This window comes from Cydia amplana, chromosome 7 (assembly GCF_948474715.1).
Source record: "Cydia amplana chromosome 7, ilCydAmpl1.1, whole genome shotgun sequence".
Taxonomy (NCBI): Eukaryota; Metazoa; Arthropoda; class Insecta; order Lepidoptera; family Tortricidae; genus Cydia; species Cydia amplana.
The window spans coordinates 4,491,235-4,509,508 of record NC_086075.1 but is presented as its reverse complement, the minus strand read 5'-3'; the positions used below and the strand labels follow the sequence as shown (position 1 = coordinate 4,509,508).

Here is an 18,274-nt window from a genome sequence, read left to right as displayed (position 1 = left end):
GCGTCAGACTCGCGCACGGAGGGTTCCGCACCATCAACAAAAAATAGAGCAAAAAAATCGTGTTAGTTGTATGGGAGCCCCCCTTAAATATTTATTTTATTTTTAGTATTTGTTGTTATAGCGGCAACAGAGATACATCATTTGTGAAAATTTCAACTGTCTAGCTATCGCGGTTCATGAGATACAGCCTGGTGACAGACGGACGGACGGACAGCGAAGTCTTAGTAATAGGGTCCCGTTTTTTACCCTTTGGGTACGGAACCCTAAAAAATTGATTTCTTTCCTAGTAAATCTTTTTGTTCTTATTTTTTTCCAGTGGAATTTCTTCGCTTTATTTTATTTTACGTAGACATTTTTTCATAAACTAAATTTTCCCTTTCCCCATTATTTTCCCGATAGGTTTTCTAACCATTCGCATAATTTGGATGTTTTCTTGTTATAATAAACGACTAACTTTCTTTTGTAAATCAATATCTTACAATAAATTAAGTCGGTTTGGTGAGCTACGAGCGGTCGGCTTGAGCTGGAGCGAGGGGTTTGTTCCTGGTTCGTCGTATTCCTGTTTCGTCGGATTCCTGATTCGTCGTATTCTTGTTTCGTGGGAATTATACACATATAATTAAATATGTCGTGCAGTAAACCAGTATTTACTACCTAAATATGAAGATTTAATGTAATCACCAGTGATCGTCCTTTTTCTAGCATTTTTAGCACATTTCAACGAATCAGGAATCCGACGAAACAGGAATACGACGAAACAGGAATACGACGAACCAGGAACAAACCCATAGGACAACAACAACACACATATGAAAGGTTAAAGAATACACCTTTTTCTAGCATTTTTAGCACATTTCAACGAATCAGGAATCCGACGAAACAGGAATACGACGAACCAGGAACAAACCCATAGGACAACAACAATACACATATGAAAGGTTAAAGAATACACAAGGCTCTGCTAAAACCGTTTAATATTAAAGATCATGAGGGTAACTTGGTGGCGGTCGGCTCCTTGCCTTCGGTCAGCGCTCGCGACTCGTGGATAAATGCTGCGTATGTCACGCCCTGAAACAACGCACATATTTGTTATGTTGTCTTCGGTCAAAGATCCTTTGATTGAGTAATATGTGTAAAATGTATGAAAATTCCAAGCTTCGACTGTGACAGTTAAACGAGAAGGCGCTGTACGGCTCCATACATATGCGGTAAATCTGAATGCCAAAAGTTAACGTTTGTCAATTCATGCAGTGACCACCAAACCCACCACACAATGTCGCAGTAGGTACAATCGCCATCAGATTTATCGGAGCGGCCAAGGCGCTCACAAATATCTGAACACACCTCTATTGTCAAGGCTAAGAGTGCGTGTTCAGATGTTGTGAACGCCTTGGCCACTCCGATATATCTGATGGCGACTGTACACCGCCATCCCTTTCGGCTAGCTTACTAGAGGCATAGAGAAAAAAATACATAGAGTGCTCACTCCATACATCAGTTCAGACTATTAATTTCAGTGTCTACATCTAGCATCGAGTAGCGGAACTATCAGTACTGCTACTTGACAATAGATGTAGCACCGACCGGAAAGTCTTATCTCAACAGCATAAGACTTTCCGGTCGGTGCTACATCTATTGTCAAGTAGCAGTACTGATAGTTCCGCTACTCAATGCTAGATGCTAATAGTCTTTTTGGTACTAAAACTGATGTATGGAGTGAGCACTCTATGTATTTTTTTCTCTATGCTAGAGGACATGTTTTTTCTTAGATTATCTCTCTACTACAATCAATCATAGCTTTTGTATTATAAATTAGTTAAAGTACCTTAAAGTTAGCTAACGTAACGATATAAATAATGTAAACACCTCAGGGAATCAAAATATATACCACGAAGAAAATATAAAGCAGGCCACTGACGAGCCTTCCAAATGGATTCCGTTACAATGGATTCATCCAAATGGACGGCATCCAATTATTTAGTACACTGACGATTGATCCATTTCATACGCCCATGCTTCGTACCATAATTCGTTGTCGTGTCGTTTCTTGGTGGCAGCGCCATTTTAGTTTAGTTTAGTTTCTTTATTGGTAAAAAGTATTTTACAGGTCACACAGGTACAATTGAAATAAGATAGTTATTTACAATTCTAGATGAAAATAATACATTGGTCAAAGTTTACAAATCTCTAAATAATGAATAATAATTGTTAATATAGTAAAATTTACATATTCTCTTTCATAAAGTCATCAACAGAATAACATGCTTGGTCTAAAAGTAGACATTTGAGTTTTTTATTGAATATTGAATATTGCCATGCAGACTGAATAAAAATGGACGTAGTTATGCACATTCACGGAGCGTTTGCAGTGCGTCCAGATGGCGAGGCGCACGTTTGGTGTACGTTTCTTGCATTGAGTCAGTCTAAAGTCGCCACGCCGATACGTCCAAATGGAGTGGCGTGCTGGATTTAAATCCAAATGGAAATCCACGATTAGGATGCCGTTTAAAAAACATTGTACGTTTTTGACATTCACGGACCGATTTTGGAGTGCAGCCACGCTATTTGGACTGTTGGAAGGCTCGTCAGTGGCCACCTTAAAACTTTACTGTCACGAACACGCCAATCGCTAAACAATAAATGGCCTAAATATTTAAAAACGTTTCGAAACACGGGCGACTTTCCGATGGCCATTATGGACTTCCATTGGGTGCTGCTGGTAAGCTTGACTGGGTACATTTTACTAAGACCCTTAAGGTTCCGTCACACAGGCGCGTTTTCCGGTCGGGGCGTGAGCGTTTTATATGTAAAAGCAGCGCGCCCCGCTCATGCCCCGCCCGGAAAACGCGCCTGTGTGACGAAACCTTTATCGTGCAATTTATAAGAACTAGAAGATTCGAATCGGTCAAACCGTATGATAATATGTAAAAATAAGCCAGGTACCTGTTGATGGGCTGCCCTGACAAACCCCTCATTCGCCGACACGGTGATAGCTTTTATTCGATGCCCGAAGTTGAATATAATTCGCGACCTCAGACGGACATGTCCGCGCACTTTTAGTTTTTGTCTCGGAAGGTCGTCCTCCCCTGTAACAGATGAATCAAAATTGTCGTGGGATTGTTAAAATTGTCTCCTTCTCATAGTTTAGTTTATTTATTTCATAATGATAAATTACAGTATAAATTATTCTTGCGCTAATCTATATGAATTTACATTATGGTCGTCCATAATTTAGCATGAAAACATATAATTATAAAATGTCAACAATGATAATCAAAAAACAATACAAACTATTAACACTAACAATTTATAAGTTAAATTCAGAATCTCAGAATAAATAAATAACGGAATACATGTCAAACAAAATATATACAAGTAGGTATCTCATAATGATCGTCATACTAATACTAAGAGCGGTAAGAATAATAAATCGGAACGAATGTCAATAGATTGTACTATATGCCTAAGTTAACATATTAACAGTAACTATACGTTACTGCTTGCGACATAAATATGCGACGCACGTAATTGTATAATAGCCTATAAATATGTTATGTTTAGATTTAGTTGCTCTCTCTAATACTTGGATACTGAGAATATATGTAACACATCTTCGGTAATGTCTGGTTTTACTTAATCTCCATTCGAATCTCCGACTACCAAGTACTACCAACTCATCTCAAGATGACTGTTGTATGAAAATAAGTTTTTGGCAAAAAATTCATTTTTGGTACATGCTTTTAACGCTGACTGTACTTTTCTTACGACAGACAACTAATACTCATCGAGACAATTCTAAAAACCCCTAACACAATTAGGTTGCGTTGTTTCATCACAGAGTTCCTATGGCCACCTCCTGTCTCCATCATTAGATCAGCTCGATGGTACCATAATATTGCATTGTCACCCGACTTACATGTGTATGCAAAATTTCAGCTCAATCGGAAACCGGGAAGTGGATCAAATATAACTTGCAAGATTCCATTACAAGTTAGTTACATACAGGTCGACCTAATAAAAGCGTGTTAATTAGTAGTCTCAGTCGGCGAAAAAGTCTTTTAAACTCTAAGGTGCGTTCAAAAAACAACAAATTATGGCCAGTGTAAAGATAAACTATTTTTCACCTCAGCAGCTCGAACAAGGGTACTTTGCTACTTAAAAACAGTGAGCAAAATCGCATTTTGCTCACTGAGTGAGACAAAATGAGCAAAATGCGATTTTGCTCACTCAGTGAGCAAAATTCGATTTTGCTCACTGTTTTTAAGTAGCAAAGTACCCTTGTTCGAGCTGCTGACGTGAAAACTTAATTGTTGGTAGGTATATCTTAAAAAAACATGAGTGAATAGAGTAAGTGATGAAGAAGGAATACATTTTTCGGGTTCTCTAATATGTTCTCACTGCTGAGGTGAAAAGTTTTGTGAACTACACGAGATCAAAGTTATTTACATCTCGTGCGCTTTTGAGCCCCTTACTACGCTCAAGATTCTAAATTAGATTCACTCGCTACGCTCGTGAATCTACTATAGAATCTTTCGCTTGCACGGGACTCAAAATAAGCACTCGAAGAAATATCAAACTTTGATCTCTTGTTGTACAAATAACTATTGTTTTACCTTTATTTTGGTGTACTTAAGATAATGTTATTAACCTGCGTAATCGTCAGGGTACACCGTGACCCTTTCCTTGAGGTCGGCGGTCCGTCGCCTCTCCATGTCGCCGCCGAGCGTCTCCACTATCTTCGCGAAGTCGTCCCAGGCGGTTCTGCAGCAGACCAGTCTCTTCCCTGATTAAGGTCATTAGGGCATTCTTAACATTATTTTGTTATAAAGTTATTTTGAACCGCAGACAATCCAACCTCTAGACAGCATAGTCGCGCTACCCCCTCTGCCACACATACGGTAGCGTTACTCCATCTTCGAGTCAATCCCGTGCCGTGATTGGTCCGTGTCTTTGAACGGACCAATCACGGCACGGGATTCGCTCACCTCGTCCCCCCGCACCCCCGTATTTTTGGCAGCATCGGTTTCATGAAAGAATTGGCCTAAGCTCAGTCTAGAGGTTGGATTGTCAGTGTTTTGAACACTATTAAAAAAAACCGGCCAAGTGCGAGTCGGACTCGCGCACGGAGGGTTCCGCAACATCAACAAAAAATAGAGCAAAACAAGCAAAAAAACGGTCACCCATCCAAGTACTGACCCCGCCCGACGTTGCTTAACTTCGGTCAAAAATCACGTTTGTTGTATGGGAGCCCCACTTAAATCTTTATTTTATTCTGTTTTTAGTATTTGTTGTTATAGCGGCAACAGAAATACATCATCTGTGAAAATTTCAACTGTCTAGCTATCACGGTTCGTGAGATACAGCCTGGTGACAGACGGACGGACGGACCGACAGCGGAGTCTTAGTAATAGGGTCCCGTTTTTACCCTTTGGGTACGGAACCCTAAAAAGGGTCTTTCTACACAGTTGCGACGCCATCTTCTGACACATAAATATTGCCTTTACGTAAAAATGGTGAACGGGGTGTCAGTTGTTATAATGTAAATGACGATTTTATCTTGAAATCGTAAAGAGAAACAGTTAAATGTACAAAAATTGTGCCACCAACCGCTCTACATGTTATCTGCAGCTTTAAATTCAAGGTACGATTTTCTCTTAGACTTTTAGACACCTCTTATACAATGAAAAACTCTTTGAGATTTGTGACTGCAGTATGAGTATTTTACTTATTATTAAATTGTACAACGGGACTAAATCGCGTATTTAAGCTTTAAGCTTTACCTCCGACGTTTCGAGGAAGGCGTTGTCCCCGTGGCCTCGGGAAGACTGGCTAAAGTTGATATCAATATCTTCTAACCGTGCGAGGTTTTCAAACTACCCACACTTCACCACGACCACGGGGACAACGCCGTCCTCGAAACGTCGGAGGTAAATCTTAAAACTTAAATACGCGATTAAGTCCCGTTGCACATTTAACACATTTTAAACATGTGTAAAAATCACGAAAGTTTAAATCAGCGTATTTTACGTAGGTATATTTATAATTAATACAAAAAACTTACCCTCAAATATCTTCTCCAAGATAGGTTTCACGGGCCTCTCCGCCTCCCAAGCGCACTGTTGAGTTAGCACTTCCTGTAATAAGAATTTAAATTTTTAAGCCAATTTATTCTCAACTAACCTTTCAATTCAACATTCAAAAGTGGTTGTGGTCGCGGCTGTATGCTCTAATAGCTGATGTCAAAAAAGAGATTTGTGTAACTGCGTAATGAAGTCAATGAATGTATGTTACACATATGTTATCTGTTATGTATTATAATTCGTCACAATTAAAAAACCGATAGGAAAAAAGTTTTTTAAACCTATCTGCGTGTACACAGATTTTTTTAACAGGAGAAATGAAAGTCAGTGGTTGCTGACATAAGCCATCATGACAGTGACATCCAGGTTCAGAATGATTTTGGGGTGTTCTTCGATGCATTTGGATATTTGTTAGTGTTTTTTGCTTTGCTGCTTTGCGAACAGAAGAAATTTACATTTACCTGTTTAAACTGGTAGTGGCAGTGGCCGTTGGTCATGTTGCTGACATAAGCCATCATGGCAGTGACATCCAGGTTCAGGGTGGTGATCTCGGGGTGCTCCACGATGCATTGGGACATTTCTTGCAGTGTTTTTGGTTTACTGAAAAATGTTGGATAAATGGGTGGTTTTTTTATGTTGTCCCATTAGCCAGTCTGTTAGAAATGATTTTAACCCTTCAACGGGCATAAGGAAGTCAGAAAATAAGCAAAATTGGACCCTAAAAACTCTTTGGAAAAGGTTCTAAATCATTATGAGAAATAACAAGCTCCATACCAAATTTCATCTCAATTAGTTTAAAATATCAAACATAAAACTGTAACAGATAGAGTCAGACAGGTCTAAGTTGGCAGCGATTTTGATAGCCTAGCTAGACGGTGCAAGTGTTATTTTAAATGTCAAACTTCTATGTAATTATTATGTTTACTTATCACCCGTCTGGGCTGTCAAAATCGCTGCCATTTTAGCTTGGTCTAACTCTAGACAGTTATGTTTATAAAATAAGTAGAGAATTACCTGTCTTCAAGCATTTCATCTTCATCATCACTAGACTGAGACGGGCAGGAGTCGTCATACTCTTCAGCATGACTGGAATCTGGTAATATATCTCCTTTAACTATCACACCTATTGCTTTTAATTTCTTTGCTAAACTCTCTTCAATGCCACTGACAAATTCGAATATCACCTGTAAAGACGTGTTTAATTATAATATAACTATAGTTTGTCAAAGGACTGTCTCATTTCAAACACAGACAGAGAGAATCATACTGTCTTCGTCTTACACTAGTACTCGCACCCAAAAGAAAAGGATGAATGAGTATAGTTTTTTTTTGTTCTTATTTACTAGTTTGACCAACTATATCCTAATTCTTTATTAGATATGAGCGCCGATTGGCATTTAGTCGGCGGCGGCGCGCCGGTCAAAATTGGTCGGCGGCGGCGGCGAATCGGCGGCGTGGCCTTGAAACACCTTCGATTAAATGAAAAAAGAATTCAAATCAAACTTTTACCAAAAAAACATGTTTTTGCTGTAAGAAAGTTATGAAATAAATGCATTTTTTATTTTCAAGGATAATTTATTGAATAATGGTACGAAAAAAATGATATCGTATAAACTGTGGATAAGCGGTATCGCGCGGCATCAGAGGCGGTCTTAATCTTGGCAAGGCTCTGGCTGGAAGATCTTAACGATGCCCTTATCTTTTGTGCTAAGTTAAAAATTGCGGATTGACTGTATCAGGGAAACGTCTTGTCGACAGTCCAAAGAAAATCGAGCTTCGTCATTAACCAATATCGATTCAACAAAACCGATTTGTGTCAAAAAGTGAGGCCCAACGCCGAGCTCCATGTAACACCGAAGACTTGATTTCGACGCCTCCCAATGCGAGGCCAGAGGAAGAGTTGCAGGTAAGCATACAGCTAAGAATCGAACGCCAAGTGTAAGCTTGGCTGACGGCCGAACGCCTGGAGCGCCGATTGCGGCGCGCTTCTGTGCAAGGCCGAGCTGCAAAAGAGCAGAGCGAGGGCGCAGGCTGATAAAGACTGAAGCCATAGTGTTAAAGATCTGGAGCTTTCCTGCGGGCGCATTCGTGCGACGCCAAAGGCCGAGCTACAATGGAGCTAAGATCGGATAAGGAGCAATGCTCAAGCGTTTTAAAACAGGTCGAAAGTTGAGCTCCAAACAGGGCCAAAAACTTGCAGGTTCAGATAGCGGCTTAATTCCATGCGAGCGATGCAAGGCCAAAGATTGAGCTGCGAGAGAGCAAAGCTTGAAATTTGAACAGTGGCCAAGTTTAATTGAGACCCGATTCCGACACCCTTCCGTGCGAAGCCAACGGCCGGACATTTGGACGTGGAAACGCTTAATATCTCAAAATTAACCCCATTTTATACCCTTTAAAGACGTTTAACCATGCTTGCAATGGTTAAATTCGCGGTAAATGACGGACGGTTAGCTGGCAAAATTAGTTATGCATTGGATCGGTAATCCAAAGATGTGGGTTCGAGTCTCACGTTAGCCAGAGTTGATCACAGTTAATTTTTTCATTGTGATTGACATATGTCTAGTGTATACATATATACAAATTGTAATGTGGAACGTTCCACAATAAAAATGGAAGGGAATCAGTATGTTTATTACAAGCATATTAATTTCGTTTCCCCAAGACTAGTAGCGCGGTTACTAGACAGATAAGTTTGCATTTGCCTTCGATATTTTTGAATTATATTTTGAATTATATGGGCCTAAAATACCTTTTGAATGTCTATAAACTATTCGAAGTGGCGCCGTTAATGATCTAAACTCGATTAAAAATATATTATCTGATTCCGAAAGTAGTAGTAACTACCAAGGTCACGCCGATGCCACGCCGATAGCGCAGCATCGGCGGCGGCGGCGCGAAAATTTTGTCGGCGGCGGCGGCGCGCCGGCGCGGCGCTCATATCTATTCTTTATACAGGCAGGATGTTCATAAAAAGAAAATGATATACATGAGAGTTTACTTTTGGGATAATAGTTATTTGTACAACAAGAGATCAAAGTTTGATATTTCTTCGAGTGCTTATTTTGAGTCCCGTCTCGTGTAGTTCACAAAACTTTTCACCTCAGCAGTGAGAACATATTAGAGAACCCGAAAAATGTATTCCTTCTTCATCACTTACCTCTATTCACTCATGTTTTCTTAAGATATACCAACAATTAAATTTTCACCTCAGCATTTCGAACAAGGGTACTTTGCTACTTAAAAACAGTGAGCAAAATCGCATTTTGCTGATTTTGTTTCACTCAGTGAGCAAAATCGTATTTTGCTCACTGTTTTTAAGTAGCAAACTACCCTTGTTCGAGCTGCTGAGGTGAAAAAGAATTTTAATACATTCTGTATAAATACTTTCTAGTTATATTATAAATGTGATGTAAATATAATCACATAGGAGACATTTTACACGTAAAGAGGGTCATCAAGAGGTGAAACAGAGAAAAACAAATTAAATTAGATCAGTGGTTCCCAAAGTTGACTGGGCTCTGACCCACCTGACAAAAACTGCCTAATTCGGGACACACCTCTTGTCAGTTTTAAAAATGGGGAGGTAAATATTATCAATAACGCTCAGATGCCCTAGTATTTTCAGGGCTCACTCAATTGTTGCGACCCATAGTTTGGGAAAACTAAATTAGATAGTTAATTAGGATTAGGAGTTCTATATCTTGCTTTTTCATGGCGCCGTTGCAGCTCGTGCGTAAGGCTGAGGCTGTAGTATGTAGAATAAGTTAATTTTAAGAATATATATAAATGTGTGATTTTCTATGGATCAACATGCTGACTTCTGTGGCAAGCTCAAATAAAGAGAAAAAAATGCTTTTAATTTTAAGATGACTATTTAACTATGACTATTTAACTCCATAGTAATATTAGTAATTCATACCTTCGGAGGCTGGTACATGCAAGGGTACAACTTGGCACACTCCAAGTAGTCCTCTGCCTGGTCTAGAATGGACCGAGCCCCGTATGATGCATTTCCGGAACTCAGAGCAGAAAGGGATTTGGGATTTCTTGCTATTACTGTAATTATAAAGTGACCAATGAATTAAATTAAATATAAATTACTATTACCCCTTTCTATCTCAAAATTGCAAGTGCCGGTCAAAACATTTAGATGATCATTTAGAATAGTAGGAATCTGAACAGCATAATTATAACAACATAAACTCAGTAGTCAAACAAAATCATCTGTTTAGTTTTTACTTTATTCAAAAACATTGAATAATAGTTAGAAAAAAAATTTACTCTGTGAAGTTTTAAATTACTTTATTCAGATAGTTTATACTGTAAATATGTTGACTAACTCAACAGGTCTTAATTACCTTTGGTCCACGTTTTTCCTTGATCGCTGATTACATCAATAACTAGTTTGCTTTCATCATCAATATGAAATATTTTACACACTGCCACCACACCAGGTCTTAAGGCACAGTCCACCATTGCACCCAAATGTCGTAAGTTTGAACAGGATAGCTGCTCAAGTTTCACTTTCCTAGTTTTTTGTAGCTAAAATAAAGAAAATTGGTACAAACAATTCTTAACCACAAATATAAATAATCATGGCAGATATATATATATATATATGTCGGCGAACAGATGGTCCCGATGGCGGTGGGCGCGTGGGGGTAGTACCTAGATGTATTACTTCACAGCCAAAATAGTAGGTATGCTACCCACGCATGAAATAAACATTCAGACTTGTTAACCATACTAGTGCCTACTATATTTCAGTACTAAATTATCAAAACGACCAATCACTATTCTAAAATGATTTTATTTAAAATAAAAAGATCACTTGAAATCGTTCAAATCTTTATTTTACAAAAGTAAGCTTCTAATGGCACATAAGAAATCAAAATAACACTTGGAATAAAACACTTAGCTAAACGGTTAAAGAACGTGAGAATCTATAAGCTTTCAGAATAATCCTTCAGGTGTAAGCCTTCAGGAACGTAGCGAATTAGGCACGAGCTTGGCTAACGTCCGATCTCTAGCGCGGTCCGATCAAGAAGAACGAAGCCAGTTCCAGCGGCGGAGCCAACCGCTCCCGCCTCCAATTCAAGTTGGTAAACCTGCCTGACCAGTCTACCAACATAACGACAAAAATGCCTGCTCGTGCCTACGTTCACTCAAGATACTCCTCTTGACGTTCCAAAGCCTTCTACCTGTCATTTTAGTTCAATAATACGCCAATAGATGGTGGCGTTACTCACTACGCAGCTTCATTATTTCGTTACAAGCAAATAATACATAGTCAAACATTGCTAATCGACTTTTACAGGCGTCTAACTATGAACTGTAATGCTGCAATACGTCTTTCTGGTGTCTCGCTCCGACACGGCCGTCCTGCGCTACACACGTCCTCGTGTGTGGGTGTATGCATTTGATTCTGTAACAAAATACTCAGCACAGTATCTCATCGCTCGGTCATTCCTGACCAACAATTTGGGTCTCACTCAAATTACTATTAAAATCAAACTTTGTTATCAATCAAACCAGAAAAAATAATTGTTCAAAATTACTTTAACAATCCTCAATTCTCTAGTCAAAAATAGTCCATCGAGCAACGACTAAATAAAAATAATCATCAGTAATCATCGCCGCTATCTAACGGATACACTCCAATAATCATCGCCTCCATCTGGCGGATACTCTCAAATTTATGTGAAAACAGAACAATCCCAAACATCAAAAACACAAATCACAACAGCTCTAATTCATTGCTCGACAGTATCACTACTATTGTCGTCAATATCAATTTACGGGGAAATTATCTGGCATTAAAAAAAAAATTGGTCATATGTGATCTAAATTTTTGTAAGACATCTTAGAATAAATAACATTCTGAATTGATAGTTCAAATTTTACTCATATGAACACAGTAAATAAACGGGAATTAATTTTTAACAAAACAACACCAGTCCTTCGGTGCATTGCCAGTCCTTCGGCAGATACCAGACCCTCGTCAGAAGTAACCATCTCAGCCGCGTAAGTGCTACTCCTCGCAAAGAGCATTCTGCACATAAAAAGCAGACCACGTGCACCTCTTACATGCTCCGGCACTTCTGATGCGGTCACTAAACAATACCCAGTCCATCGAAAGCAAAACACTAGTGCCCAGTCCATCGGGCGTACTTTCAGTCCATCGAAAGCAAAACAGTATTGCCCAGTCCATCGGGCGTGCCTTCAGTCTATTGAAAGCAAAACAGTAGTGCCCAGTCCATCGGGCATAATTTCAGTCCTACGAAAGTACAAGCTTTCAGTCCGTCGAAAGCAAAACAATGTTAACAGTGAATTCCAAAAAAAAAGAAAATCACAACAGGTCTTTAAATTATGTTACTCAGAACCATTGGTACTATCAGCGTCAACTGATCAACTGAAACTGAACATTACTGATCAAAATCACTAAAGATAGCTTTCTTCTTTAGCTTTAACAACAGAAACTCGCTCAAGACTTCTATGCAGAAGTAAAACATCTCAAAATAATCCCAACGAAATGGGAACTGCTCACCAGCTTAATAAAGTATGATGCACGCGACCAAGTCAAAGGTGGTGGTGGTGAGGTCCAACCCAAGCACGGAGGCTAATCCTTTCCGCTTGCCGTTGCCGTTGCTGTGGCAGATTGCGAGAGACACGATGTGGTTCAACATAGCTGGCTGTTACTGAAATCATCATTTGCACGGTATCAGGTTCATCATGTATGCAGGCTAAACTCAAAAGGTTTATGAAATGCAAGGTAGCGGACACAAAAAACATGTTTCCAATGTATACGGGACTTCAAAAATCTCAGAGTTAAATTTAAACTTTAATGAGTGCGTTTTATTTCATTCTATGAACAAACAAACACGTGTTCCAATAATAAGTAACAAGGTAAAATGGGCCAATACGAAAAGTGACAGCTTATTAGTTACGTTCGACTGTTATGCTTCGCCATTACACTCAAAATAAAATTCACTAATAAACAATTAGAACGAAACCTGTCCTTTTATTTCCAAATCTCCAGCACAGAAGATACTGCATAGCCGCCTCTGTATCACGGGCGCAATGGCGTCCGCAAGCTCGCTCGGCTCCGGCTGCAGGACACTGTAACATTAATTTTCATATGCGTAGCTCATGTTTCCATAGTATGCACGATTTGTGATCTATCACGGCATTACGAGCAATAATTTGTCGCAATTTTATTAATTACTAAACGTTACAGGGTAAAGATTACATAATCCTTGCATTGGCAAATCAGCAGGATCAATTTCTAACGGTGCATTGTATTTTAATGAAAAAAATATTTTTTGAGGGTAGATGCACAAGTGAGCGATGAAATAATATCACGTTGCGACAGCCAATATTTGATTTTAATTAACAATATGGATTTCACATCAAAATAACTTAAGATCACTTAGATTTCAACGGATTTTAAAAATTAATTGTATTTTCAAATCAATTATTGAGGGTAGATTCACAAGTGAGCGATGAAATAATATCACGTCGTGATAGCTAATACTTGGTTTTAATTAACAGTATGGATTTCAAATCAAAATAACTCGAGATCGCCTCGATCTAAATGGATTACAAAAATTAATTGTAAAGAAACGCGGCGATACCAGAGATGACGTCACGTAACGACCGCTATGCTCGACTGCCTCAATCATAATTCACAATTTCACAATAATTCTCACCAAATAACAATGAATTACACTCACCATTCAATCAAGGTTAGACACGTGAGCTTACCATTACAAAGTGTCCAGATTATGGAATGTAGGTCACCAGAAATACACCACGCTCCCAGGTGGCTGTGTAAGCAATACATGAAACTCCGCATCTATCCCACTTGCTGATGTCGGCGAACAGATGGTCCCGATGGCGGTGGGCGCGTGGGGGTAGTACCTAGATGTATTACTTCACAGCCAAAATAGTAGGTATGCTACCCACGCATGAAATAAACATTCAGACTTGTTAACCATACTAGTGCCTACTATATTTCAGTACTAAATTATCAAAACGACCAATCACTATTCTAAAATGATTTTATTTAAAATAAAAAGATCACTTGAAATCGTTCAAATCTTTATTTTACAAAAGTAAGCTTCTAATGGCACATAAGAAATCAAAATAACACTTGGAATAAAACACTTAGCTAAACGGTTAAAGAACGTGAGAATCTATAAGCTTTCAGAATAATCCTTCAGGTGTAAGCCTTCAGGAACGTAGCGAATTAGGCACGAGCTTGGCTAACGTCCGATCTCTAGCGCGGTCCGATCAAGAAGAACGAAGCCAGTTCCAGCGGCGGAGCCAACCGCTCCCGCCTCCAATTCAAGTTGGTAAACCTGCCTGACCAGTCTACCAACATAACGACAAAAATGCCTGCTCGTGCCTACGTTCACTCAAGATACTCCTCTTGACGTTCCAAAGCCTTCTACCTGTCATTTTAGTTCAATAATACGCCAATAGATGGTGGCGTTACTCACTACGCAGCTTCATTATTTCGTTACAAGCAAATAATACATAGTCAAACATTGCTAATCGACTTTTACAGGCGTCTAACTATGAACTGTAATGCTGCAATACGTCTTTCTGGTGTCTCGCTCCGACATATATATATACCTTTTTGAGAAACACCATCTCTTGACGAATCTTTCTTTGTAACTTCATGACCCCATCGATATTTTGTATAGGTTGCAACAATAACACAAGTTCTTTGCCATATTTGATTTTTTCATCAACTAGGAGCAGAAGCTCTTCGATGGAATTAAGCTTTTCCATTTTGTGGTTACTCAATTATTGTCATAATATAACACCGTTTTTATAGATACTATATAATTATTTTTGTATGACTAGAACAATTGTAAATAAATAATTAACAGATAATTTCAAGATATAAAATAAAAATCACTTTTCTATTGCTTACGTTACGAAACGCGTCAAGACTGACTGAACTGTCACTGTCAGGGGTGGTCATTCAATTTTGAAATTGTGCAATTTACGGCTATATATACACAATCAAAACAATAGACATGGACTAGATATTGCAGATAAAAATGTTACTTTAATAGTAAATCGTCTATACAATTTGTTTAAAATTTATAGAAATGTTATTTTTCTTCTCTTACCGAGAAGTTGAAATGCCATACTTATATTTGTAAAAATAGTTCAGTGTACTAACGACCTAATAAAATTGGCTCGTTTTAGAGCGTATACCTATTGCTAAAGTTTTGTTTGTCAGTGTCAGATTGATTTGATTGCCACTGACTGACGCCACTTGCCACTTTATTGTTCAACTCTATATATTTTAATTTCTTGCATTTTAATTACTATTGCGTTCGTAAAGTCATCTACATCACATATGGATTCTCCTGAAATTATATCGTCCAGTAATTCTCACACAGCTGAACATTCCAACGACTTAGGGTAAGATTTCCAAACAAAACCCAAAGACAGGTAATCCGTTAACAAAACACTTGGACTTTTATAGCTTATCTTATATTTCAGAAATGCCGACAGTATCAACAAGCTCTCGAGCGATCATATTACGGAGTTGCAGCAGCAAGTAATTGCGAATTTTCAAAAACCAAACTTGCCCAATGTAAATGTACCGGAGAGGATCATTATATGCCTCGACGTTTGCTACGATGACAACAACTCCCTGTACCGGCTGGGAGACGGCACTACCTTCTCGCCGATCAACATGATGAAGCGGATCCTGGACTTCTTTTTACATTCTAAGCATGCAATCAACAAACGAACTGAATTTGCTCTTTTGATTATGAAGGACACCGAGCCACTTTGGGTGCAAAACTTTACAAACAACTTAAAAGACGTTTTTAATGCGATTGATTACATAAACGCTGAGGGATGTACATCTGAAACATTTGATTTTAAGAAGGTATTTCAAATCATTAAGCAGAAAGTGGAAATACCAGAGTATAAGCAAGAAGAGTGCATTTTACCACCACCGTTTGTGGTTCGCATGCTAGTTTTGTACGGGAGATCCTACTGCATACCACTCATACCTCAAGACGATCCATATTTCATATTTCTCAAGAAACAATTTTATTTCTACATTGACATATTGCTAGCGCATGAAGAAGATTGCAGGGAAAACAAATGTGAAGAGATATATGATGCGCTTCAGGACTTGGACGATGGTTATTCATATGTGTATGAGGTGTCGAGGAATGCAACCAAGATCCATGACTGCATAGCCAAGCTGCTGGCACACCCGCTCCAGAGACCCCTGCAGCGGCTCGCCAACTACACTTTTGGAGTTAGGCAATAAACTATAAGAAAGATGATTCCATCGTTTCTTTTTATCATAAGCTTTAGAGTTTTTTATTTTTTTATTATTATAAATGGGCTTACTCATGGCCTCATTACATTAGCCGAGTATTGAGTCAATCAAAGCATACACAAAAAACAGTGCTTTTAGTAGTTTCTAGTAAACTGTCAAACATAATTTTCCATTTTGTAAGTATTATTAAACCCAATGTCTATTCTATACCTAGATATAGGAAGGGATCTGTTTAGCAAGAGTTACTAATGGATTATTCATTTTACCAGACGTCTATTTTATTTTAACCCTTTGATCACAGTTGGTACATTAGCCGGGGTCCACACAGAACGAGCATACGCGTGAGGCAATTTCCTCGCGCACAAAATGCCCAGTGTAGACGTGCCTCGCGCGCGCCGCCTCGGGCGAGGCACGTCTACACTGGCCGTTTTGTGCGCGAGGAAATTGCCTCGCGCGTATGCTCGTTCTGTGTGGACCCCGGCTATTCGTGTGTATCAGGATGGCGGGTGTACATCAACAAATGGAGCTGCGGTATACGTCAGGAGTTAGTGCTAGCAATGTGCCAAATGTGCGCCAAAATTGGAGCAATGTGCTCTTTAAACTCCAGAGATATTTAAGAAATAGATGACGCCCGCCATCCTGACGTCAGGTTGGCGGGTGCATTTCCAGATCCAGCCAACGGCTGCCTACTCAAGGGTGAAAGTACTGCCTAAGGTTAGTGCTCGCAATGTGCTTCCACATGTATGAAGCACAATCAAATTCAGAGAGCGGTTAAAGAGAAATATGGAATTGAATAAAAATATATATAGACGCCTGCTCATTTTAAATAGCAATATTACATCTTCATTGCGGGCAGTTCATCAGGCGCACACAAAACATGCAGGCGCTTTACACAAAAAGTTTTTTATTTTATTTTTCCAATAGACGTGTTACTTATTGAACTTGTGAGAAACACACAAAAAACTCGTTTAGGTACCGTAAAAACGAACACTCGGTAAAATATTTATATTACTCTACGACCAACTATTACGTAAACACTACACACATTAAGTGTTACTATTGCTTGAAGCTACAACATTTTCTACAAATGCGTCTACGTTAACCCATTCCAAGCCAGCGACTCTGCGTGTGTGGGTATTAGTCGAGTGTGCTCAGAGCATAAAAAGGTCAATAGCGCTGGAGGTACACCGCGAAAATCAGTAAAATCCTGCAAATGGTGTTAAAGGTATGAAAATCGGTACGATTGATCTTTAGGACATTTGAAACAATTTGACCCGAAGCACCAACAAATAAAAAAAACGAGAGGAGTTATGACGTCATCTTTTTTTGTATGGAATTAAAAAAAAATTGTTCAGAAACCTTTCGTGTGTGGTATTAACCCTAAACTTGGCAGGATTTTTTTTACTCGAATTTAGTGTTTTTATCCTAATAAAGGGATATTAAGGGTTGGTATAAAGGGTACAAAAAAAAATAAAAAAAATCTTAGTCTTTTAGTTTTTTATTTATACAACGTATCTTTAAATGCACTCTGCCAAGTATGCACAAATTAACATTTAATGAGGTATGTATCCTAGGAGAGATGTCGTAGTCAGATCGTATAATCCGCCGTATTACATTACGGCTAGCCGTTTTACAAAACAGGGGCGTTTTGAAATGCGGCGGTTCGACGATTAGCCGGATTGTCATTGCGATACGTTCTTCAATAAGGCGGCCTACGTTTAGCCGCATCGTATCTACTATTTAGATTGTAGAGTGACCAGTTCTTTCGGTCGCCTACGTAACCGGAGTTTGACAATGTTTGCAATTTAATTTATTTTTACCATGGTCCCACCGCACTACATCTGTTTCTTTTCCAAAACATTTCCTTCAC

The 18,274-nt window shown here is 38.9% G+C and overlaps 2 protein-coding genes across 2 annotated transcripts; one reads left to right on the top strand and one right to left on the bottom strand.

Moving 5' to 3' along the window:
• Positions 1–957: 957 nt before the first annotated feature.
• On the bottom strand, positions 958–15,015 carry LOC134649355 (UPF0415 protein C7orf25 homolog). The gene is made up of 9 exons (XM_063504069.1): positions 14,721–15,015; positions 10,442–10,625; positions 10,003–10,139; positions 7,095–7,264; positions 6,542–6,680; positions 6,062–6,134; positions 4,649–4,783; positions 2,944–3,086; positions 958–1,068 (listed from the first exon to the last, which is right to left on the bottom strand). Exons 1-9 carry the CDS (start codon positions 14,877–14,879, stop codon positions 985–987), a joined length of 1,224 nt encoding a protein of 407 aa, XP_063360139.1. The 5' UTR covers positions 14,880–15,015; the 3' UTR covers positions 958–984.
• A 364-nt stretch (positions 15,016–15,379) lies between these two features.
• On the top strand, positions 15,380–16,408 carry LOC134649353 (BRISC and BRCA1-A complex member 1-like). Its single transcript, XM_063504068.1, has 2 exons — positions 15,380–15,524; positions 15,606–16,408. The coding sequence occupies exons 1-2, from the start codon at positions 15,460–15,462 to the stop codon at positions 16,390–16,392; spliced, it is 852 nt and encodes a 283-aa protein (XP_063360138.1). The 5' UTR covers positions 15,380–15,459; the 3' UTR covers positions 16,393–16,408.
• The last annotated feature ends 1,866 nt before the right edge of the window (positions 16,409–18,274 follow it).